The sequence below is a fragment of the Choloepus didactylus genome, chromosome 15 (genome assembly GCF_015220235.1).
Source record: "Choloepus didactylus isolate mChoDid1 chromosome 15, mChoDid1.pri, whole genome shotgun sequence".
NCBI classification, from domain to species: domain Eukaryota; kingdom Metazoa; phylum Chordata; class Mammalia; order Pilosa; family Megalonychidae; genus Choloepus; species Choloepus didactylus.
In genome coordinates this window covers 85,200,986-85,225,450 of record NC_051321.1, presented here as the reverse complement: position 1 = coordinate 85,225,450, position 24,465 = coordinate 85,200,986, and the positions used below count along the sequence as shown (strand labels likewise).

General features: G+C 39.6%; 1 protein-coding gene across 2 annotated transcripts in view; it reads left to right on the top strand.

Moving 5' to 3' along the window:
• ERCC6 (ERCC excision repair 6, chromatin remodeling factor) overlaps window positions 1-24,465 on the top strand; it is an 84,051-nt gene that overhangs the window by 37,521 nt on the left and 22,065 nt on the right. For both annotated transcript variants that reach the window (XM_037804055.1, XM_037804057.1), the window contains exons 6-10: window positions 206-334; window positions 5,411-5,569; window positions 12,033-12,168; window positions 23,561-23,731; window positions 24,234-24,410. In XM_037804055.1, the coding sequence (XP_037659983.1) occupies window positions 206-334; window positions 5,411-5,569; window positions 12,033-12,168; window positions 23,561-23,731; window positions 24,234-24,410 (772 nt within the window). The remainder of the gene's footprint in view (window positions 1-205; window positions 335-5,410; window positions 5,570-12,032; window positions 12,169-23,560; window positions 23,732-24,233; window positions 24,411-24,465) is intronic.

Genomic DNA, 24,465 nt, shown 5'->3' with positions numbered 1-24,465 from the left:
TAAGAATTGAATTGAATTGAAGAGAAGGAAAGGAAAATTGTTTTCCTTCTTCAAATCGCAGTGTTTTGGTTGATAATGGCAGCAGAAACCTGAAAGACCCTTTCTCATTTGCCTGTTTTTTTCCAGTATGTTAATCTAGAGCTATCTATTTTAACCTATCTTGTAATCGAAATAATTGTTAACATAGTTTTTATTTTTGTGGTAGGAAATGGGATAAACTGAGACTGAAGGACAAAGAAAAGAACCTAAAGCTTGAAGACGAATCTGAGGAAAGTGACACTGAATTTGATGAAGGTTTTAAAATACCGGGTTTTCTGTTCAGAAAGCTTTTTAAGTAGGTACCATGTGTTCTGTCCTTTCGTCATCAAGTCATTATGTACAGATTAATATTTTAGGAATTAATCAGTGGTTACTTGTGGGCCCTTAGCGTACTTGGGGCAATTTATTGCAAATACAGACACTGTCAAATGAAATTTTAGTCACATATTCTTCATTAAAATTAGATAATCATAAATTGACTAAAGTGCATACTGGGTGTGTTTATAACCTGATGAACCTATATGGATCTATTTAAGCAGACTAAAAGCAACATGTTTAAAAGCCATCTATGTTGGATTTTTTTGTTGTTGTTCTGGAGTAATTTTAAGGGACCAAACCTCTCCTTCAGATTAACTTAACAAGAAGAGTTTAGTATTCAGATCAGTATTGGGGAGGCTTTTTTATTCTGTATGGACCTAAACATCTTTCAGATTATTTTCTAATTGTCTTCTGTTGTACCCAAGTATAATACTTTTGAGTTGACCAAATGTGTATCTAAATATTTTATGTTAATAGTGTTCTCATGTCAAAAGAGAGGAGATAGTCCAGCACCTTCGGGATTATGTAGCTGTTTGAAACTGACTAAGTTTCGTTTGTGAAGGGGCTGAGTGTTGTTGATAACCGGATGCTGCCTGAGAGATGACAAGCTCGTAGTATATATGGCTTGAGGTTCTCTGATGATGAATGTAAATACTGAGAAACATTTTCAGTCTTATCACCCCTGGGATTTACTTAACAAGATGCTTTAGAAGAGCTGCTTAGATGCATATAGGAAGTTAAACCATTAAATGGGCTTCTTTTCTGTCTCTTTTGTATCATCAATTGGTGGTTGGAAAGAGGATGCAAACTTCTTTCTTTAAGATGATTAAATTTAATCCCCTCCATATATTCAGCTGTCAGCCATGCCCTAAACTTGTGCAAGTTGTCTGCTTAAAAACAGCATGCTTTTTATATTTCTTCTCAAAGAGCTTGTATTACAGTCTTAATTGTTTTCTCTGGCTGGGGAGCAAGGAGAATGGGGAGTACTTATTTTATCCCACGGACCGTAAAGGAAAGTTGAGCCCTAAAGATGTGAAGCGACTTGGTTGGGGTTGCCAAAACCAGGCAGAAGAACTGCTTAGAAGTTCAAATCTAAGTCACTCTAGTTCTTTTTTCAGATAAATCATTGTGAAGCCCTGAGAGCTGGCTTCTTTGATTATTGCTTCTCCTAAATGAAAACTGACTATGGAAAGGTAAATAAAGACAAAATTTATTGGCAACTCTTTTATCTTTTCTAAAGCAATCGCTTATTAAGGAACAGCCCACATAGTATTGGTATTGTATTAGCAAAAGGAATACCAAATTATAGATTAAGTTGATCCAGCAAGGATAGGATGCTTCTACATGTGTAGTAGGTGATTTGAAAAATATCCTCAAGGGTCATTGATTGAGTGTTTTTGGTTAAATGTCAAATTTTCAACAAAGAAAACTCACAGTTAATAGAACCAAACTGCTGACTAAGACTTACGGGATTCAGTATGTTGATAATTAACTCGGTAGTAGTTAATACAAATACATAGTGTGGGTTTTTAAAAAATTGTGCTTAATTGCATATTCCTGGAAACTATTTCATTGTTTTCATCTCTACAAAAACAGGATTTTAAATATTTTATAACTGTGATAAAACAACTATTTCTTTTCTTTTGCCATATGATAAAAATTAATAGGATAGATGGATCTCCATTTCCCTTTGATGATTAAGTTTTAGCCAGGCCAATCTAATTTTAAACTGTAGTTGTATTTTTACTGTACTTACCACACTCTGTGGAATTAAATTAACAGGATATAGTTGTACACAAGGGAGTGAGAAGGTACAATTATCCATTTAAGCAGTATTTTCTGCAGGATAATATTTAACTTTTAAACTTCTGTTTTGAAAGTTTGCCCAGCAGATGCATTTGTCTGCATAATTAAGCAAGCGAACGACAGATTCCAATCTTTTGACCTTACTTTCAGCTACAGAAGCAAACGCAGTCTTGTGTTAGTGTGATGATGCCAAGATATACCAACTACCTGTGCCGATTTTGTGATGCTCAGTCTCATAACGGTGGCAGAGCGTGGATATGTCTTTATTGTGGCAGAGTAGTGTGTAAAAATCTTGAACTTTTCCTAAAGAATAATCTGTCTACTTCTCAAAGCTTTGGAAAATGAGAGTCTAAACCCTGCTTTTGTTTCAACGGTATAACTGTTTCACAGGGTTTATTATTAGGAAACTCAAGCATTAGATCTCAGTGATACATGGCTGCTGACCAGTTCATCTGAAGATTTTTAATGGGCAAGTGAATTTTCTTAACCTGCAGTCTGAGGGCCTTCATCTGTCCTGGGGGAAAAGAGTGAGCCAGTCTGGGCCATCTTTGTACAGTATCCCTACTTGTTGATTTCCACGAAGTAGTGAGATTTTAGAAGCTCTACCTAGTAGATATTTTTTCTTAAGTCATTTTTTTAGGCTTAATCATCCTCTTATACATAATGATATGCTGTTTGAAAGTCCTCAGAGATTGTATCTGTACACAAGCAAACACTGCCAAACTCCCCCCCCCACCCCCGGGCCACGCAGAATCCAGATGTCCTCACTCCCTCCTGAACTCCCTCTGGGGTACTATCCTGGTTCTGTTTCTTATTTCTTTCATAATTTCTCAAAGCTCCTCTCCAGATTTTTCCCATTTTAATTCAGTAATTGGCCACAAACAGAGAGAGGTATTGGGCCATGTTGGAGGGAGTCAGAGGGGTGTAGTGGCAAAGGATGGCAGGATCCCTGGGAGATGTGGGCCCTGTGTCGTCCCAGGACCTGTTCCCATACTCGCTCTGTGCCTCCGTGGAAGGAGGTCAATGGACGAGTGTGTAGTGACTCTGGAGGCTGAGTGCACCTCAGAACCATTTGGAGAGCTTTTTGGAATACATAGTTTTCAAAAGCTGAGAGTGTTCCAGTGTAACCGATTCACAAATCAGCCTCCTCAGCACAGCGGACGTTTTGGGCTGTTTAATTCTTTGTTGTGGGGACCGTCCTATGCATTGTAAGGTCATTGTTGAACAGCATCTCTGGCCTCCACCCACTAGGTGCCTGTCGCACTCCCCATTTGCAAAATGTCCCTTGGGGAGCAAAATTCCCCCTGCTGAGAACCACTGGTCCATCCAGATTATCTCCAAAGTGGAACTTTGGAACCAGACAGTTCTAGATATGAATTCTGGCTCTTTCATTTTTTTCTGGCAGTGTGACCTTTGGCAAGTTACTTAACTGCTCTGAGCCTTTGTTTCCTTGACTATAAAATGGGTTTGTGATCTCCACTGTGCAGAGTTGTGAGGCTAAATCTAAAGCACTTGGCCTAGTGCCTCCTGAGTTCTCCAATGGCATACCACATGTTTATGGTACTTGTCCTTCTTCCCAAATTAAACAACCTTAAATATTGGGCGGTATTTTATTTTAATTTTTAATCCTTTTCTCCAAGGGACATACTCAATGTATATATTACAATTAGCAAACTTAATGAGCAGCAAAATTCTCGTTCTAAGTTATCCTTATATGATCAATGCTAATTGCAACAGCTAAGTTCAGACTTCAGGAATTGATCTCCAAAATACCGGGTTGGGGAAGTGGGGAGTCCCACATATTTACTGAGAGGAGAGCATATAAAACCAGTTCAACAAAGCCTGAGGTCCAAAATGAGATGTTAAGTGGATGTACCAGGTAGCAATTGGTAAGCATTTGAGCCGTAAAACAATCTCTGTAGCAACCACAAAATGAACTTCTTTTAATGTGGGGAACTTATTCACCTTGCTGTTCTTAAAAAAAAAAATCATTTGCTTTCATTGTCTTTTCTTTTTTGTTTTTGTTTTGGTATTTTCTTTCTTTTATTATTGTCTGTCTCAGAGAAATAGGTTTTAATTTTGATGATATCCAGTTTAATATTTTTTAAAATGAATTGTGCTTTTTTTTTTTAATTCAGTTTTATTGAAATATATTCACATACCATACAATCATCCATGGTATACAATCACCTGTTCACAGTACACTCATATAGTTAAGCAAAAATGAATTGTGCTTTTGGTATCTTATCTTTGATATCATTCTCTTAGGTGTTTTTTGCTTTAGATTTTGTATGTGGCATATAAGCTTCATGTTATTCCCATGATCAATCTTTCTTCCTCTCTCAGAAATGTTTTTTGCATTATTCCTTTTTATTTCCTAAGCACACCATTGATGGAGAAAGGAATGTACCAACTTCTATATTGTTTGATTTTTTTTTAGAGGGGGTAGAATATGTAATTTCTCTTCCACCCATAAGTCCTTATTTAAAATTTTAATGGTTCTGTTCTTTTTGTGTCTATGATACAGATCCTAAAACAAGTTCTGCTTTAAAATATTAAAAAGACCTTTTCCAAATTATCCTTTCAAAAACCTCTTTCCTTTTGAATTGTAAAGTCTTTAAACCATTCTTTTTTGCATCTGCTTGTAATATTACAGAATCATCTGTTACGTACTAATTTTGAGAGCAACCCTGTTATTCAGAATTGTTTATGGTCTTAAAATTTAATTTAATTTTTCCTGTAAAAAGATAATATGATTACCAAGTGGTTTTCCAACACTGTATGCTGTAGATTGTGGTGTCCTTTGCCCTTCTTTTTTGATGCTAGTCAGATTGAAAAAAATAAATGTGAATGCCTCTTTTCTGTGGAAAAATTAATGGAACTCTACACACTAAAAATATTTGGGATTTTTTCCCAGAAAGATGGTGAATAAAAGATAGTAAGTTTATGCTTGTTTACCAAGCTATTTCTAATGTTGAAAAAGAAATGAAATGGTCCCTAATTATGCCATCTATCAGTTTAATTAGAAATGTGTTAATGTTCTGTAAAGAAAAATTTGTGATTTTATGCCTAGGTGATCAAAAATGTATGACCTTATAAATATAGCACTCATGTAAAACACACATCCGGCAAGTTTCGATGACTGGTGCTAGAACCTAGACAAATGATTAATTCATGAGTGCTTTCGGTTATGATCTGTATTATCCGCCATTTGCCATTTTCCCTTTCTTGGTGTTTGTTGTCGTAGGTACCAGCAGACAGGTGTTCGGTGGCTGTGGGAATTGCACTGCCAGCAGGCAGGAGGGATTCTGGGAGACGAGATGGGATTGGGCAAGACCATCCAGATAATTGCCTTCTTGGCAGGTCTGAGCTACAGCAAGATCAGGACTCGTGGTTCAAATTACAGGCAAGTGCTCCTCTGCAGACTGTCAGTCTGTGGCGCTCAATTAATATTTCATCAGATGTATTGCTGTGGAGGAGGGTCTTGTGAATTATTGATGACATTTCAATTACAATATTCCTTTAATTCTTTTAGTGGGGGACATCAAAGGAAAATTTTTACGAGACAATGGAGCTGTAGGGCAGGAGAAATTAAACATGTAACACTTTTAATGAATTCCAGGCACTGATGCTTCATTTTGCAGATGAGCCCCACTAGATATTTTGGGTCAATACAATGTCTAAGGTTAGCTTCTACAAATGGATTGTTTACAAACTCAATTATGTTAATATCAATAGTTTACACAATATGGAATTTTAAATTAGACATAATACCTTCGGTTCCATTTATTAAATTTTACGTTAAAATATTTGTTCTGGCAGGAGACCAGGTGAGCTTACAGTAAGTACAGTCTTTTCAGGGGGGAAGTCAGAGCTTTGGGGAAGCGTTCTCCTGGATTTCTTTTATAATCAGTGTGTATGATAGCATTTGTAGATAGCTCTTTTTTTAAATAAAGTTACTGCTCTACAATAGTCTGTTCTGTATGCTTTTACTCTCCTTCCTAATCTTTTATGAAATTTATATAAATTCTCAGGCCAAAGCCGAAATGACTGTTCAGAAAAAAATAGTAAACTGTGCTGAGATTTTAATCTTTGCTCTCTGTAAAAATTTAAATAAACTGTTGAAGCTTTAGTATTACGAAAGCACAAACACTTAATCTCTGCGAATTAAGTATGGTTGGACCGAAATCCTTCATCTGGAAATAAAGTATTCTGAGAATTTCCATGTTTAAGCTGTAAATTGGCTTTCCGTAAACCAGTATTGGTAAAAATGTTACTGCATAAATTATGTGGGATATTTCATCTTGCGCTGAGTTAATCCAAAAGCTCCTTGGGTTTCAATAGGTTTTTCTAATGAGGAACAGCAAGAAATGTTCCAGACTGTGGTGTCATGGAAGCTTCCGCCACATGCTGGATATGATTTGGAGACACCTTTAAGTTAGTGTTGATGTGCCTGGATTGAGCCAGCAACTACAGCTAATCTCTGTCCCACACTTCTGGTCATCAGTTGAGGAATTTTTAGGAGAGAGCCAAAGACGCACTGTAAATACTGAGTAAAGAACATGGCTTCACTCTTCGGGGGTAGTGGTTTGTGTTTAGTCCTTATTCTTTCATTAGTTTAGCAGATCAACACCTCCCAGGATTAGTGTTTGAAGTTTTAGAATATTTTAGAAACTCCAGTTGCGTTTATATAGATGTAGGAAGTGGGGAAAGCCTTTGGAGGATTTGTAATACCAAGTGTTTTGTTGTTGTTGTTACTTACAAGGAGGTTGTATTGAAGCAGGGTTTTTTCTTCAAATATTAGAATTGTGTTACATTTTGCCTAGAAATGTGAAAACATTCCAAACCAAGGGAAAAGTCCAAGTTGAAATGGGCATTTAGCATTTTCTTATCTATGGCTGTCATTATTTTAGCATTATAAAAAACACTTGCTCTATTCTGAATAAGCCTTGGCTTGGTTTCTGCGACTCTATGTGGGTTTCTTTGATAACTAGAATGCCCCCAGCCACCCCAGATGCTTTCTGGGATTGCCTTTCTTTCCGTAAATGATTTCTGGGATTTTCTTGCTTCCCATCTCTTCCCTTCCCTTTCTATTATCATGAAAGTTGTGTGGGCGTCTAATACTCTGGGCCTAGGAGCCCTGAAGTCATCCCTGCAGTGTAGTTTTGATCTAAAAATTAAAACATGCTCTCTGGAGAAGTGACAATCCTTCTCGAGTGAAGTCAGGGCTAATAATGAGTAGCAGCTGTAATCAATTAACTATCAATGCTCATATCCTCCTTTCCATAATGAAATAGTGTAGCATGTTAGAGTATAGCCCAGACCATCTTTATTAAAATAGTATTGGTAGAAAGGCTTTCCAGAAGGTGGTCGTGTATCAACTAAACCACCAGGCCGCTTCGCAATCCTGTTGGGTTGCCAAGGGGCTTGGACCCCTCCCCTCAAATGGGCCAGGGTAAATTTTATCCTGTTCTTATAGCACGTCCTCCTCTGAAAAAAGATGAATTTGGAGTTCTCCTCTATGCATATGTCCCAGAGAAGAATAGGCAGCCCTTGAGGGCAAATGGGGTTCTGTGTAAAGTGGCATTGCTTCATTGGCTGTGCACATTTCCTGGGAACTCTTGCAAGCTGTGGATATTTGGGTCCCAATTTGAGATGATCTTAGTGTTGTTACCATGTGAACGTCCATGAATATTGAAAGGGTCCAAGACTCTGGGATAGTAAGTCTCATGGATAAATAAGATTTTTAAGTGTTTGTATGTGTGTTTGTTTTAAAAAGAGGGAGAAGCATATCATGTGTGCTGGATGAAAGTCCAGGCTGGTGGTTGTGTTCCTGGATCTGACAAAACACAGTGCCTTCCTTTCACTTTGTCATTCCCCTGAATTTTTATGGGGAAGAGGAAATGAATTATTTACCTTTCAAACTTCAGTTAATGCTTTAAAGTCTTTGATATCACTCTGTAAATTCCTAATTGAGAATAAGTGGCCAGACAAAGCTAATAGACTTCCAAAGTTTCATGTTTAACTTTGTAATTCCTGGTGAATTGTCGGCCGTGAATAGTAGATTTCCATCCTGTGAGTTGAGATATCTGACCGTGGAGATACTGGCTTGTCCAAAATTCATTAGGTAATCAATGATAGTCAAAGAGGAAAGGAGCTGTAGCCAGTTTGGTAATTGATGCTAATCACTCGAGTACATTTAGCCATTTCTTACGCTCATCTCTCTGGGATTGAGGGTTGGAAAAGGGTGCTTCCGTTTTCATGACTCCTAATGGACTTTATTACCACTTTTGTGGTCCAAGAAGCATCTAGGCCTGCTCCTAGAATTCAGCTTAGAATAAAAATCCTCATGTTCTTGAAGTGGAGTGAAAATGACAGAAATTAATGGGCATAATAATGCTAAAGAAATGTTTAGTCAGAATAAAATACTGGCCTCGCATGACAAAGTATGAATCATCAATGTGGAAGTTTGCAGAAGGTATGTTTAAAAATAAAAAAAAAATGCTGAATAACCTGAAAAGGCATATGTATGTATTTATGCTTATTTGAGTGTTTTAAAATTTTTTTTGTCGGCTTTGGTTGGTTGTTTCTTAATCTCTGCTAAGTGTGTATTAAAGAGAACTCTCTTGTATTCCCTTTGGAGGATCTAGAGAAGCTAGTCCACTTAGTCCTTTTTGGAAAGGAGTATTCTTGAAGGAGGGCAGGGCAGAGCCACTGTTCTCTGCAGGGAATTCAAGGTGGTAGCTTCTCCGGGACCACTTCAGTTTATACCGTACCCCTGGGTGAAAAGCGTAGCGTAGGATTTCTACAGGAAGTGCGCTAGCCTGTAGTCTGTGGCTTCTTGTAGTCTGAACCCTTTTTACCGAGCAAAGGGTCAGAGGCAGTGACTGAAGCTGAGAGAATTTAGATGTGGCCAGAGGCATTTCCTCACATCAGGGTCACCAGGGGCATGTTGTTGCCGTCCTTTGGGCCGGGTACCAGAGGAGGCCTCACTTAAGTACGGCTTGGCCCAAATCCCGTAGAATTACAAATTGTTTTTCAGGCATGCAGGCACCTTGTAATTACCAGCCGCAGCTTAGGTGTTGAGAGTGTTTGAAGGAGAGACTGCCCTGACCCTCCTAGAGCTGAGGACGGGTACAAACAAGCAGTTATTTACAGTAAGGGTGGTGAGTGTTGTGACCTGGTTAGGGCAGGGGACTGATGAGCATGGGTGCCCAAGAAGCATCCCTCACCCTGGAGAGAAAGTGGGAACCGTTCTGGAGGCTGGGAAGCATGAGCAGGCATTAGCATGGGTAAGAGGGTGAGGAGGAGCAAGGCTAAGGGCAGGAGGTGAGAGAAGTGTGTACCTTCTAGAATCTGAAAAAAGTTCAGGTTGACAGGATTCCGAACCGTAGGTGCAAGTGTTAGGGTTGGGGATGTGAGAGAGGCTGGGAGGCGAGCAGAGGCCAGGTCCCCGTGGACAGTTTGTGACTGTCCCCTCAACAGTGGGGAACTGTTGGAGGCTTTTAGGCTGAGGCGTGAGACCGCCAGGCCTCTTTCTAAATGACAGTGCTCCCTTTTTAGGTTCTAAAGAATTGGGGTAGCTGGTGGTGGATACCTGAAACTATCAAACTACAACCCAGAACCCATGAATCTCGAAGACAGTTGTATAAAAATGTAGCTTATGAGGGGTGACAGTGGGATTGGGAAAGCCATAAGGACCACACTCCACTTTGTCTAGTTTATGGATGGATGAGTAGAAAAATAGGGGAAGGAAACAAACAGACAAAGGTACCCAGTGTTCTTTTTTACTTCAATTGCTCTTTTTCACTCTAATTATTATTCTTGTTATTTTTGTGTGTGTGCTAATGAAGGTGTCAGGGATTGATTTAGGTGATGAATGTACAACTATGTAATGGTACTGTAAACAATCGAAAGTACGATTTGTTTTGTATGACTGCGTGGTATGTGAATATATCTCAATAAAATGATGATAAAAAAAAAAACACTTGTAAATGGCAGAGTTGATAGCTGTACAGCTCTTAGAATAGAGCATAACACCTAGTGTGCCCACTAAGTGGTAGTGTCTGCCATTGTTACTGTTATTTATGCAATAATAATAACATGTTTTTCCAAAAATAAAATAAAATAAAATAAAATAAAATAAAATAAATGACAGTGCTGGAAGTTGCAGTCATCCCAAGAGAAGAGACACCAGCCTGTGCTGGAGTAGCGGCCATATTGATGGGGATATTTGAGAGGGTTGTAGGAGGGAGGAGACACGGACTAGGTATAGACTGGATATGATGGGGGCCAGGAGGGGTCAAGGGTGAGGCCTGGATTCCCGATTCAAGCAGCTGGAGAGAGGGTGGCGATTCTCTTCACTGGATTAGGAAACAGCAGGAGCGCAAGGTGGCGGAAAGTGATTAGTGGTGCCTTGAGGTCATCCAGGAGGAGATGACAGCCAGTAGACAAGAAGGTAGATCTGGGCTAGAGACAGATTTGGACATCATGGGTATAAAGATAGTCCCTGAAACTGTGGGAGTTAATGAGATAGCACAGGAAAGTGTGTACAGTGGAGTCATCTATGTACTTGTAGCTTCACATACTCAGCATACTTTTTGGGTGGAAAAGGTAGGGGAAAGTGAGAATGAGTGTGAGACAGCCATGGGCATCTGGAAGGAGAGGGTAGGAAATGGGTCGGGGATGGTGGCCACAGCCATTCTATTGAGCTACGTGTGGCTGTGGGGATGGAGCTGCATCTAGAAACAATTTTGTTTTTTTAAACTTATGAGCATTTCTCCATGTCACTAAATATTCTTCACAACCAATATTTAATGGTTATATGCTATTTCATCTTCTATAGGGTTTTCTATACGGCAGGCTCTATTCTAAGCCCTTTACAGATATTGACTGATTTAATCTTCATGATAACCCTGCAGGATCGGCACTGTTATTAGTCCCATTTTAAGAGGAGAAGTGGAGGTCCAGAGAATTAAATAATGTGCCCAAGACCACACAGCTAGCTTGTGAGAAGCTGGGGTGTGCTCCTCCCCACCAGCTGGCAATGTGTCAGAGATAGGGGATCGTTTATTTGATTCCTCACTTACCTGTGGGCATTTTGGCGGTGTCCACTTTTTGCACAATATAAATAATGTTACTGTGGGCATCCCGGTTCATAAATCTTTGTATGGGGTTGCCAGGCCCACATGCGAGGATTTTGAAGGCTCTTGTCTTGCGCTGCTGAGCCGCATGCCCTGAGAGTAGTGCTCCTTACACACTCGGTGTGGGCTCTCTGGCATACAGCCTCACCGTTATGCCCTGTGTCTCATCCCACCGAGGACGGGCGGCCTGGCTTGCTGGGAGAGCATGTGTCAGCACTCGGGAGACTGTTGTTGCACCACCACTCGGTGACCAGATCTGCTCGGGCATGCTGACCTTCAGAGCCCCTGAGCCTCCCAGGGCTGTGAAGATTGGTTGAACCTCAATGGGTAACAACTCTTTGTGGGCCATAAAGCCCCAAGCAAATTTAAGATACCATTATGTTCACTTTGCTTAAGATAACACTGCGTAGAACGTTTACTTATATGGAGTCAAAGGGGAGAGAAAAAGTATCTTTGATAAGTAATTCTTGTTTGGTTTTCTTTTACTTTATTTTAGATATTATCTTCTAATATCCTGGAGTTTTCACTTAAGACCTGCTGAATGGGGTGGTAGAGATTTTGCATTCTGGTTTTTAAACCCCAATAGCTTTTTCTTTACAGAAAACATCAATATGTTTCCATAGTTAGAGTTTTCTTTTTTGAAATAAGTACTCTCTTTTTTTGATCTGTTGACCCCTCAATCTGCTGTCTTTCACGGTTGTATCTTCTTGAATGTTTTGGGTGCAGGTTTGAGGGGCTGGGTCCATCCATCATTGTCTGTCCAACGACAGTGATGCATCAGTGGGTGAAAGAGCTGCACACGTGGTGGCCTCCGTTCAGAGTGGCCGTCCTGCACGATACCGGTTCCTATGCCCACAGAAAGGTAACGTTCATAATACTTCAGGACCGTTTTGTTTTGTTTTAAAACAAACCATGTTACATACTTGGTTTTTCTTTGATCCATCTATTTCTCAAATGTATATTCCTCTGTTTCATATCTTAAAAATTATTTGGTTATTGTTGCCTTAATTTAGAATTCTGTATCTTCAAAACAGTGATGAATACAGGCTTTATTGTTCCAGCAGTTCTCAGTGATCCTGTGACATGTTTATTGTCCAGTGAAACAAACTTGGGCACAGACAGGGGTTCTCGAAGGCTGGGAGTGTGAATGGGATCATAAATCAGGTGGCTTCAGTAACAGTCACCTGCCCAAGGGAAGTGGATACAAAAAGTAATATAATGACTTTTCATTGGTAAAGACATTTATTCGTATGCTTTTACAATGTGTTTTTGTTGAAAGAAAAAAGCAGCATGCTCCTTTTGAGTTTCGCAATCTATGTTGATGCTTTTTAGTTAAGTTGCTTTTTGTTCTCTGAATCCTCGATTATCATGTAACTTTAATCACTGTATTTAGAAAGTTGCATTTCCTCCCTTATTTATGGTTTTGTTAATAGCCACATTCTCAGAAAGGAGGCGTATCTGTGCCCTTATGGTTAGCATGGATAGAAATGTTGTAGTATGATTTTTTTGTCGTCATCTCCGTCTCACCATCTGTGAGCTCTGTCAGAGCAGGGACTGTGTCTTACTTAATTTGTATTCCAAGTGTCCCATAAGCATTTGCTGAATGACCACTAACTAGACCTTTTCACTATGGATTTGCAGGTTTTATTTTTAAGAAAGAGGATCAGTTTGTGTAAGTTCTTTCTTCCCTGAGTCTTCTGAACTCTTGGCGGAGCGCTCACAGATCCCACACAAGGAGTGCCGGTTGGAAAGAACTGTTGACATTTTGCCTCTTTGGGATATAAGGATACATGTGCGCCCCTGAAATCCACGGCTTCTGTAGTTTTCTTGAAACTCCTTTTCCTACACATTCCGATTTTGTTCTTGATCATTTGGTAAGCAGAACTTTCGATGGAAATGAATCAGGAGTATCTGTAATTTGTTAGCCCAAATGAGGTGAGATGGAATCTCGTTTATCCTAGCTGTTGTTCACATTTACTGACTTTGCCTTGATTTTAAATGATACGTGGGAAACAGAGTTAAGGCCGTTGGTGAAGTAGGGTAAATGCTGTGTTGGAAAACCAGTGATTTTTAGCATCCTGAAAATCATAACAGTTTAGATTATTTTTCTAGTCAAAGTCTAAATTGCTGTTAACTAGCTTGTCTTCAGTCTTGCTAATGATTATTTTTGGTTTCCAAGTTTTTGATACCTTTTTACATTTTCATTGTCTATTGAGGTCTCTTGATGTTTGGTATCATGAAATCTTTTAGCAGGATTTGTTTGTTGATGTTTGTCTTAAAAAGGCAAGCTTTTCATATGTTCCTCTTTATCCTTTTGTTTTTATTTTGACTGATGAAGTGTATGTATTTCACGCCTTCCCCTAGATCGTGGATTTCCTGCATTCCCTCTGTTATTACCACATAAAGAAATACGTTCATGTAAACAAAATGGGCATTAAAGTAACTGACTCTTTAAGAGCAGTAGAATTGACACTGACGCTCTTCATGAGACTACCTTCCTTAGCTTGCCTGGAGGGCAAAACCTTAAATAATAGGCATTTTACTTTCGGGTACAGTGGGTGGTTCTACCTTCCGAAGTTGTTTTGCAAACATGGACAGGTGGTGGTTCATAAATTTTTCAGTGCTTTACAGTTTACCAAGTACTTTACCTTGAAGTTTCTTACTTAACTTTTCCAGAAAAGCCACATACAATTCCCTTGTGTTTTTATCCTTAGCCTTTAACTCTCTTTCTTCTATTCCTTTTCCTTTATAAAGCACCTCAAACTTCTAAGGATGTAAGCTGTTATGCAAAAAAAAAAAAAAAAGGGAAGATGTACTTTTTCATCTATCAAACTCTACTCTTAACTTGGAAATTCAATCCGTCTGTCATCTGTGGCAGTGGCATATCGAGAACGTTGTTATTCGTTCCTTTGCGCAGTCCTGGTTAGTGAGTGATGCTTCCAAGACCCTGGCTCCAGGTGACATCACCGAGGTGGGGTGGCATGTGCTCCCTCCGCTCCTTCCTTTACTGTCTGTACAGACAGATCTTTGCTCCACCCGTCCACACCTGCTGGCTTGCATAGATGTGTGACATTTGTAGCAGAGCGTATGCTTTTTATTCCTATCTCACATATTCTCTCAATGCCAGGCTGTTCCTCTAGCTCATAATCTAATTCCGTTCTTATCAGCTTTCTTTTCTCCATGGGTGCCCTTTCTGTGCCCACCAGCTTCCCATCTAAATGTAAAAGTGAACCTCAGGCAGAGAAACATTCAATGCTAGAGAAAAGAGGGAAGAGGAGGATTTCTCTTTAGATAGACCGTAATTGTTTTGTTTCTCTCTCAGATATACCCTTTATTCACCTAATGATTTGCTGTGGCTGGTATGACATAAAATTGTGAATTTTTTTTGTTTTGTTTAGAGAGCAGATATTCAATGATTAAAGAATTTTGGAATAGAGCACATTTATCATTCTTCTTCCCCAAATTGCCTTTTAGCTTCCTGCCAGTCTCACCATTTGATCCTATATTGTCTTTGTTGATATTCTCTTTGATGGGCAGCATAATTTAGAATTACCAAATGTATGTCTAGCAACTGTGTAAAAATATGCAGCTAATATTTTCAACCAAACATTCAAATCAGTTAAAGAAGTTTTCAGGCTTTAGACTCTCCTTTAATGGTCAGTTAAACTTTTCATTTAATAGGAATGTAAGATGTTCTTAGTATGTTTTGTCATCTCTTTTTCTAACATAGAGGGACATGTTAGATGAGTCAACTAATATTTATTTGTTGAGTAGCTATAAACACTATATCCCAGTATTTGGTGCTGGCAGGGCTCCCAAAAATTTAATATGATATTGTTAGCTGGCCTTGAAAAGCTAGCAGTTTCCTTGGGAAAAGCAAATATAATATATGGAAAGAGAATAAAAGCAGACAGTTTTGTGATAACTTACCACATAGCTTATACTGGGTGGTGGCTTCTTTAGCACTATGTTGTGAAGTTTATTTAACGATAAGGGTCTCTTTTCTCAATGTGTTGGAATATGTATAATTAGAAATGTCTTGTTTCATTCTGAAATGGTTGTCACTTTCTCTCTCCCGTCTTTTTCTGCTATGTAGAATCTAGTACAAAAGTCAATGAAATATCTTAGATAATTCAAAGATTTTCTCTCATTTGCATCAATAACACCATTCAGAAGCATACGAGTGGGAAAAGAACTAATGGCATCAAGTTTTCAGAAATAGGTTTTGTGGTTACCAGACCAAGGTTTGACTCTCAGATCAGTTGTTTTGTAGTTTGTGACAGTAGCTTCTCTGTGCCCAATTTCAACACCTGCATAATGGGGAAAAAACTGCTGGTGGTGCAAGGACTGCTGGGTGTGTGTGTGTGTGTCTGTGTCTGTGTCTGTATAAAGAGCTTCGTGTGGCTCCTTGCATATACTATTTGCTCAGACAGTTCTTACTTTTGTGAGAAACAAAGAAGATAGCAGAACTCTTCATCTCAGTGGTTGAGTAAAGAAAAGAAGGTGAAGGAGGCAGTTGTGATTGGAAAGATAGAAGGGTCGCACTTGCTTTATAAAAAATGTGAGTGTATGTCCCTAGACCTGTATTCCTCAAGTCTAGACACATGTGGTCCCACATAGGAACAATCAAATGGAATATCAGAATTCTTTTGGGAAATGCAGGGTGTGGTTAAAAAACAAACCACGCGAAAACTCGGCCATCTGACGGAACTACCACCTCATGTTCTTTGAAGAGTCTCGTTTTCTGAGATCAAGTAAAAAATATAACGAAACAAAAGGGCCACTTGGTCCCTCAAGCAACCTAAATATTCCCAACCCATTCCAAGCGCACAGATTATCACGCAAAGCGATGTAGTGCCTATTAACCCCGGGGACAGCATGTCCACGGGACGCAGGAAGTGATAGGAGCTACGCTTGCTTCGCGAGGAATATTGTGAAATTGTGTTGCTGGAGTCCTTTTTTCTTCAGTGTCAGCACAAATCCTTGTTTATTAAAGATTTAGCTTGAAGGAAGTTTTAATTAATTACAGGTGCTGTAAATCCTGCCTGGGAAGCTGCCGGGCTGTGTTTACCGCGAGCGGCCTTCCCGTGCCTGAGCCCGGCGCATCCTCTCCCCGCCACCTGACAGTGTGATTTATGGCTGTTGTTTTCCACCCGTCCACTGTTTGCCCTCTAGGAGGGATTGGTCTCCTGAGCCTCCGTAAGAACAGCCGCACTTTCACAAGACATCTTTTAATGACAACAGCACTGCGTTCAGTAAGTCAGGCTAATTGCAGATGTACCCTATTAATTGCAAAAACTAGGAGAGGTTACATATTTTACAGGCTTTTAATTTGAAACCGCCCGAGATGATTTGTCTTAAGTGTTTGGGTAGAGACGTCCATAATATCCAACAATTCACCGTTATTGAAACTACAGTCCAGGCAGTTGCAGGATTCTGAGATTGAATCAGGTGAGAACAAACAGTCTTGGACATGTTTTTTATCCACTGGCTGTTAAGAGAAGATCATATTTTCAATGAGAGCAGCTTTTAAAATTCTTTGTTTTTTTTTAAAAAAGTGTCTTGTTAATTTTTGTTAATTGTTATACATCTTTCTGAATGTGGTAGAAACTCTGTGTTTCTCTAGCCAGCATTACAGAATTTTTCAAACAAACTTCAACCCTTAAACAAAAGAAACTAGGCATTTTCCCAGTGTTGTATATTTGAGAAGCTTGGCAGGTCATTTGCTTAACTCTAGGAAAACCTCCCAGTTACCCCAGGTGATGCCCAAAATTCAGTTCGGGTGGTGTTCCTTCTAGGTTAATGGAATGACCACAGCGTGTTTGTGCCCCAAGCGGTTAGCACTTGAGTCACATAGATGGGCAGGGTCTAGCTGTCATGCAGAGGGCATTTCATAAACCAGAGGGATAATTTAACTCCGACTGTATTTCAAGCCCCCAAACAGTTTTAGTCATTTTCATTGGCCTTTGATCTCTATCGGCACACAGTGCTCTGCAGCGGAAGTAGAACCAGGCATGGGTTTCAGTTTGCTGTCACCTTATGCCCCCCTGCCCCTGCTGTCACGGCTTCTGACTGTCACTGCTCCCGGAGGTGAGAAGAAGAGTAGAGTCGGGTTGCTGCCTGCCCGTCATCTGGTGGAGTGTTCAGTTTGCTAATGCTGCCGTTATGCAAAACACCAGAAATGGATTGGCTTTTATAAAGGGGATTTATCTGGTTACAAATGTAAAGTTCTAAGGCCATAAAAGTGTCCAACTAAGGCATCAAAAAGAGGATACCTTCACTGAACACCTCTGTCAGCTGGGAAGGCACCTGGCTGGCATCTGCTGGTCCTTTGCTTCCAGGTTGCATTTCAAAATGGCCTTCTCCAACATGTCTCTGGGCTTCTTTCTCTCTTAGCTTCTCTCTCTTAGCTTCTTTCTCTTAGCTCCTGTGCATCTTTGCTTGTTCTCCCAAGGCATTTCTCTCTAAGCATCTAGGGGTCCTCTCCTACCTTCTCTGGACAAATTCTCGGCTTCATCTCTTAGCTTAGCATCTCCAAATGTCTTTCCATCTGCATCTCCAAGTCTCTCCAAGCATCTGCACCTGTGTTGGTTCCTGAGCTCTCTAAAGTACTCCAGTGAACCAGTCAAGACCCACTCTGAATGTGTGGGGTCCACACCTCCAGGAAATAACCCAAACAAAGGTCTCACCCACAGTTGCTTGAGCCACATCTCCATGGAAACCTTCAATCAAAAGGTTCCACCCTAATCAAAAGACTAATAAGTCTGCCCCCACAAGAGTGTCTCAAAGAACATGACTTTTCTGGGGGACACAATATATCCAAACCGGCACGTGGAATAATGCTTGAGAGTCGCAGGACTGGCCGGGTGAAGTGTTGTAGGCTGAGGGGCATCTTGTGGACCCCTTCCCTGAGCCAGGGCCGGTGGCAACCGAGAGGGCAGGGAGCTGGGGCAGCACAGGGAGTCCTGGGAAAAGGGGTGTGTATTCGTGAGGCTGTGGGCCCTGAGGAGTCACTGTTGTGTTAGTTACGAGGTTTAAACTCAGAAATGGTTAAATCAGATGGGGCCCGCATGCAGTATTGTGCAGTCACTGGAAATTGTAAGTCAGAAGAGGGAAAAATAGTAAGAATGATCCAGCTCTCACCTCTCAAACCTTTAATAGGTACTGATATTGTGCTTATTTTCCAAAGCACTTTTTTTTTTACACTCATAAAGACAATTTTTATTCAGAACGTGCTCACTTTTATTTGGAAACTTTTATTTTGAAAGGTTTTCTTTTTTTTTTTATTAATTCAGTTTTATTGAGATATATTCACATATCATACGATCATCCATGGTGTACAATCAACTGTTCATAGTATCATCATATAGTTCTGCATTCCTCACCCCAATCTATTTTTTGAACGTTTTCCTTATCCAGAAAAAGTAAAAATAAGAATAAAAAATAAAAGTAAAAAAGAACACCCAAATCATTCCCCACCACCACCCTATTTTCTTACTCATCCATCCATACACTGGATAAAGGGAGTGCGAGCCACAAGGTTTTCACAGTCACACTGTCACCCATTGTAAGCTGCATTGCTATACAATCATCTTCCCAAAGCACTTTTATTATTTCTCATGTGTCTATTGTATTGTGACATGAGAGGACACTTTTCCCTCTTTTATTTTTGTCAGTTTTTTTTAGCTGTTGTTGCATCCTTTTATACCTTATTGAATTAGAAAATATTCTCAGACTAACTACAATGTGTAAACTCAGAATTGAATCTTAGAACATAGCCTAACGTGGACACAATAATTGTAATAGTCCCTAGATTGTAAGCTCTTACAACAGTTAACTCTATCCCTGAATTGTAAGGCCTATCTCTAAACTTTGAGATGCTGAACCCCTAGCGTATGTTGTCACAAACATTGGGACTGTCGGTTTGATGCGCTGAGCCCTCAAGCATGGGACTTGCCCTTATGAGGCTCATTACCACAAAGGAGAGTCTAGGGTTGTATGTAATGGTGCCTAAGAGTCTCCCCCTGAGTACCTCTTTGTTGCTCAGATGTGGCCCTCTCTCTCTCTAACTGAGCCATCTCGACAGGTGAACTCGCTGCCCTCCCCCCTACATGGGACCCAACTCCCAGGGGTGTAAATCTCTCTGGCAACGCAGAGTATGACTCCCGGGGATGAATGTGGACCCGGCATCATGGGACTGAGAGTGTCTTCTTGACCAAAAGGGGGATGCAAAATGAGACGAAATAGTTTCAGTGGCTGAGAGATTCCAAATGGAGTCAAGAGGTCACTCTGGTGGACATTCTTATGCACTATATAGATAACACCTCTTAGGATTTAATGTATTGGAATAGCTAGAAGTAAATACCTGAAACTACCGAACTCCAACCCAGCAGTCTGGACTCCTAAAGGCAATTATATAATAATGTAGATTACAAGGGGTGACAGTGTGATTGTGAAGACCTTGTGGATCACACCCCCTTTATCTAGTGTATGGATGAGTGGAGGAATGGGGATAAAAACTGAAGGACAAATGGGGTGGGATGGGGGGATGATTTGGGTGTTTTTTTTTCACTTTTATTTTTTATTCTTGTTCTGGTTCTTTCTGATGTAAGGAAAATGTTCAGAGATGGATTGTGGTGATGGACGCGTAACTATGTTATCATACTGTGGACAGTGGATTGTATATCATGGATGTATGGTGTGTGAATGTATTTCAATAAAACTGAATTTAATAAAAAAAAGATATTCTCATATTTTAAGATATTAATAAAATCATTATTTTTGGTATTGAATTTTATTAAATTTTTATGAGATGATTGTGATGACATGAATTATGCTATCAGGTTTCCCTAATATTTTGCTTTTCTTATAGTCATGCAATAAACCTTAATAAGTAATATATTGCTAGATTTTATTTGTAAAGTAGTGGGTCTCTAGCTTGGGGGTATGGTACATGTGCTGTAAAGTATAGTATGCTGTCAGTTTTAAAAGCAGGGTTTTGCTAGCCTTAGAATGATGATTTGGAGTACATCCTATTCGTTTCTATACTTGGGAGCAGTTAAATAACAGGAGCTGTCTACCCCATTTCACTCATGAATCTGTTAGGGTCTGGTGCACTCTTGGTGGGAGGAGCCTCACATCCTTTTCCAGTTCGTGATTATCAGTCTGTTTGCTTTGTGTAATTTTTCTTGGATCCATTTTGGTAATTCTTTTCTTTAAATCATTCTGGTTTGCTAAAGCTGCCAGGATGCAATATACCTGAAATGGGTTGGCTTTTAAACTGAGCTTAAAATTTTACAAATTCTAAGTCCATGAAAATGTCCAAATTAAGGCATCAACAAGAGGATACTTTCTCTGAAGACAGGCTGCTGGCATCTGGGACACCTCAGTCACTTGGGAAGGCACGTGGCCAGCGTCTGCTGGTCCTTCTCTGCTGGCTTTCGTGCTTCAGCTTCTGGCTTCTCCATCTGTGCCTTTTTCTCTAAATTTCTCTGGATGTTTCTCTGAGCTCTCTGCGCTTTTACTGTGTGTCCTTTATCCTCTTGTAAAGGACTCCAGTAAGCAGATTAAGACCCACCTTGAATGAGGTGGGTCACTTCTTAATTGAAATAACCTAATCAAAAGGTCCCACCCACAATAGGTCTACACCCACAGGAATGGATTAAACGAACATGGCGTTTTCTGGGGTACATAACAGCTTCAAACTACCAGTCATCCTCTATCAAACCAGATTTTTTGGCATTAAATCGTATGTCTGTATTCTCTCTGTGATTACATCCCTGTGATATTTCTAATGCTGTGCAGCTGACTCTTTTCTTTTGGTCTGACTTTTCAAATTGTTTGGTCTTTTCAAAGAGTAATTCTTTTTCTTTATTAATTCTACCAGATTATTTCTTTAGGAGTCCCAAAGCTTTGTTTTTATCTTAGTATTTTTTATTTCCTTTTTCCACCACTCAAGTTGACTACTTAGTTTGATTTCAGTCTTTCTTGCTAGCATATTTGAAAAGAGCTTGATGTGGTTTAAAGCTCTGATGGGAGCTACTAAAAGGAGCTCGATAATGGGGACATTGAGGTCCCTTATTTGCTAATTTTTAAACATTTTATTTTCTTATATCTTATTTTGTCTCTTGACCTGTTGGTTTCTGAGATAGGCTGTGGTCATGACTCCAGCGGAGTGGGATGTGTCCCAGTGCTGACGCATGGCCCAACTGTTGCTTTTAGGGTTAGTTTTGGTGCCTTCTGTAAGTAAAGGTTCATGGCTCTGCACTCTTAGTGTTGTCCCTTTAGAAATTATCCCTCTTTGTTCTGCTTAATTCTTTTTGTCTGATATTTATATGGCTTATCCTGCCCTTTTTGGTTTGCATTTCCTTGGTATACCTTTAATAGCTGCCTTATTTGCATCTTCCAGTGCAAGTCTATTTGGGTCTCTTTTGAACGGGAGGCTGGATTTCGCCTTACTTACCAGTTGGCAAGTCTGGCTGTTAATAAATGACCCACACTTGTACAGCAGTCCCTAACATGTTTAGCCCAAAACTTGCTGTCTTACTTTCTTTTACATTTTCTTTTCTTGACTCTTGCTATTTTCTATTACTTTATTCCCCCTATCGTGGTTTATAGTTCAATGTTCTGTTTCTTTTCCAGTGATTATGCTGAAGTAACAACTATCAATCACTAGATGAGCTTAAATTTTTTACAGATGTATTCGAATGTGTTTTTCTATGGAGGTTTGGAATTAAACAGTATCTGTTACGTATACCCCATCCCACCCTTGTACAAGATGAGATTTTTACTACACTTTTATTTTCCCCTGATCTCAGTCCAAGTTTTGTTAAACTAACTGCAATTACAATAACAGATATATACCTTTTCAGATTTGAGTCCTCTAACAGTTTCATTAAATATTTAAAACAATGTTTTAATATTCATTTAGACTTTATTATGTTTTATTGATTTATTCTGATAAGTGGTATATATATTACGTGTGATTTTCCTTTTAAAATTTTTTCTTTTATACTATAGTAAGAGGCAGCGTGGCCTAGTATTTAATGGTACTGGCTTTGGAGCTGACGTCCTTTCTGTATTCAAATCCTGACTCTGCTGCTCAGCAGCAATGTGACCTGTCTGCTGTCTCTAGGCCACAGTGTTTGCACCTGGGAGATGGGGTTTGTCATGTACCTGTGCCCTTTGTGGAAGAGGCTGTTCTGCTGCTCTGCAGCGTGCTTTTCCACTTACAGCTTCCATCTTCCCTTTCGGTTCGTTTGCAGGAGCCTCGTTCTTTTGGTTGACTTCCTTCCCCCATTGTCTGGGTAAACCCATGATGGATTCAGCCAGTCTCTGGGCGGTTTTTCTTCTGAGTCCTTGCATGTCCGAAGGTGGGGTTTATTTTTTCTGTCAAGCATGACTGCTAATTTGAATAGATATAGAATTCCAGGGTCACTGCTTTTCCCTCTTAGAATTATGTGCAGATTTTCCCTCTGCTTTCTGAGATTTTTAATATTGCAGACAGGGTGTCCAATGTAAGCAGATTCTTTTTCCTCTGCAAGGAATCTTTTCTTTTTCTTTTTCTGTTTTGTCCTGACTGTAAGCTATGGCATTTATTTTTGTAATTCAAACATTTAAGTAGGATCTAATTGGGTGCATGCCTTTTTTCAGTGTTTCAGCCTGGCACTCTCTGGGGATGCTTTGCTTGAGTCTTTCCTCAGTTTAGGGAATTTTTTCCTACCTTTTTTTTTTTTTTTTTTTTTAAAATCACCGCTTCTATATCTTTTCCAGTCTGTCCTCCTGGAATTCATGTTACACTTTTGTTAGAGCTCCTAGATTTATCTTCTTTATGTTCTTGACTTTTCTCATGGTTTTTCTCTGTTTTAAAATAATCAATCACTTTCCCTCTACCTTGTTGTTTTAAGTTCAACAAGGATAGACACAAAGCAGGTTTTGGAAAAATAAAAGTTGGGCAAGTGTTCACACATTAGCACCTTTTCTGATCTTACGTTGAGAGCTCTCTCTACCCCCACTCCCAATCTTATTTTGATAGTGGTAATATTAATCAGTGTTTATTACCTTGCAGACAAAATGTAAAAGTAAACTTTCAGGGCCAATAATGTGTGATTATGATTGTACATACTATGTTTGTATTTGTGCATATTTATAGTCTTTAGATTGCTTCCTGATGAAAGGTTGTCATTTTAGGAGCCAGGCTCATTTAATTTAACTTCTCATTTAAAATTGACATTACTGCTTTATTATGGTTGTAGGAGAAACTAATTCAAGAGATTGCTCACTGTCATGGGATTTTGATCACTTCTTATTCCTACATCCGACTGATGCAAGATGACATCAGCAGGCACGACTGGCATTATGTGATCTTGGATGAAGGACACAAAATTCGAAACCCGAATGCTGCCATTACCCTTGCTTGCAAGCAGGTATGACTTCGTATAACAAGGGGGATTTCCAGGTAGAGAACAGTATTTATTTCAAAGTAAACTGCTCTTAGCAACACATTTATTGACTCTTTCTCCTTGTGCCTTTGCATCAGGAATTAAAAATATGTATGTTACCATAATGCAAAAAATTCTTTAGTGTTACCCATAATGTTTTTTTATCCTAATTGCTCACATTATTTAATGTCTCTTATAAGGGTCAATTGTTAGAATGTAACCAAATACAACTCTAATCTGTTCTATTCAGCTTAAACTCTAAGAAACAGTTTCCCCATTTGTTTGATCTCTTTGTAATTGAAGAATTATAATTGCAGAAAATTTCTATATTTTGGGCCTCTCCAAAACGATGCAAGAACTAAAGTGATGCAAATGTGTTAAATGAGGTCACAAATCACCAGCTTGTGTGGGGGTGTCTTGGAGTAGGGATGGTGATCACCTGGTAAAGGGAGAATTTAACAAAAAGATGTGTCCTTTCACAAAACAGTTCCGCACCCCTCATCGCCTCATCCTGTCTGGATCACCGATGCAGAATAACCTCCGGGAGCTGTGGTCGCTCTTCGACTTTGTCTTCCCGGGAAAGCTAGGCACACTGCCAGTGTTCATGGAGCAGTTTTCCGTGCCCATCACCATGGGCGGGTACTCAAACGCTTCCCCAGTGCAGGTACCGGGCTGGGCGGCCAGGCTTTTGGCGTTTCTGCGGTAAAAATGTTCCTGCT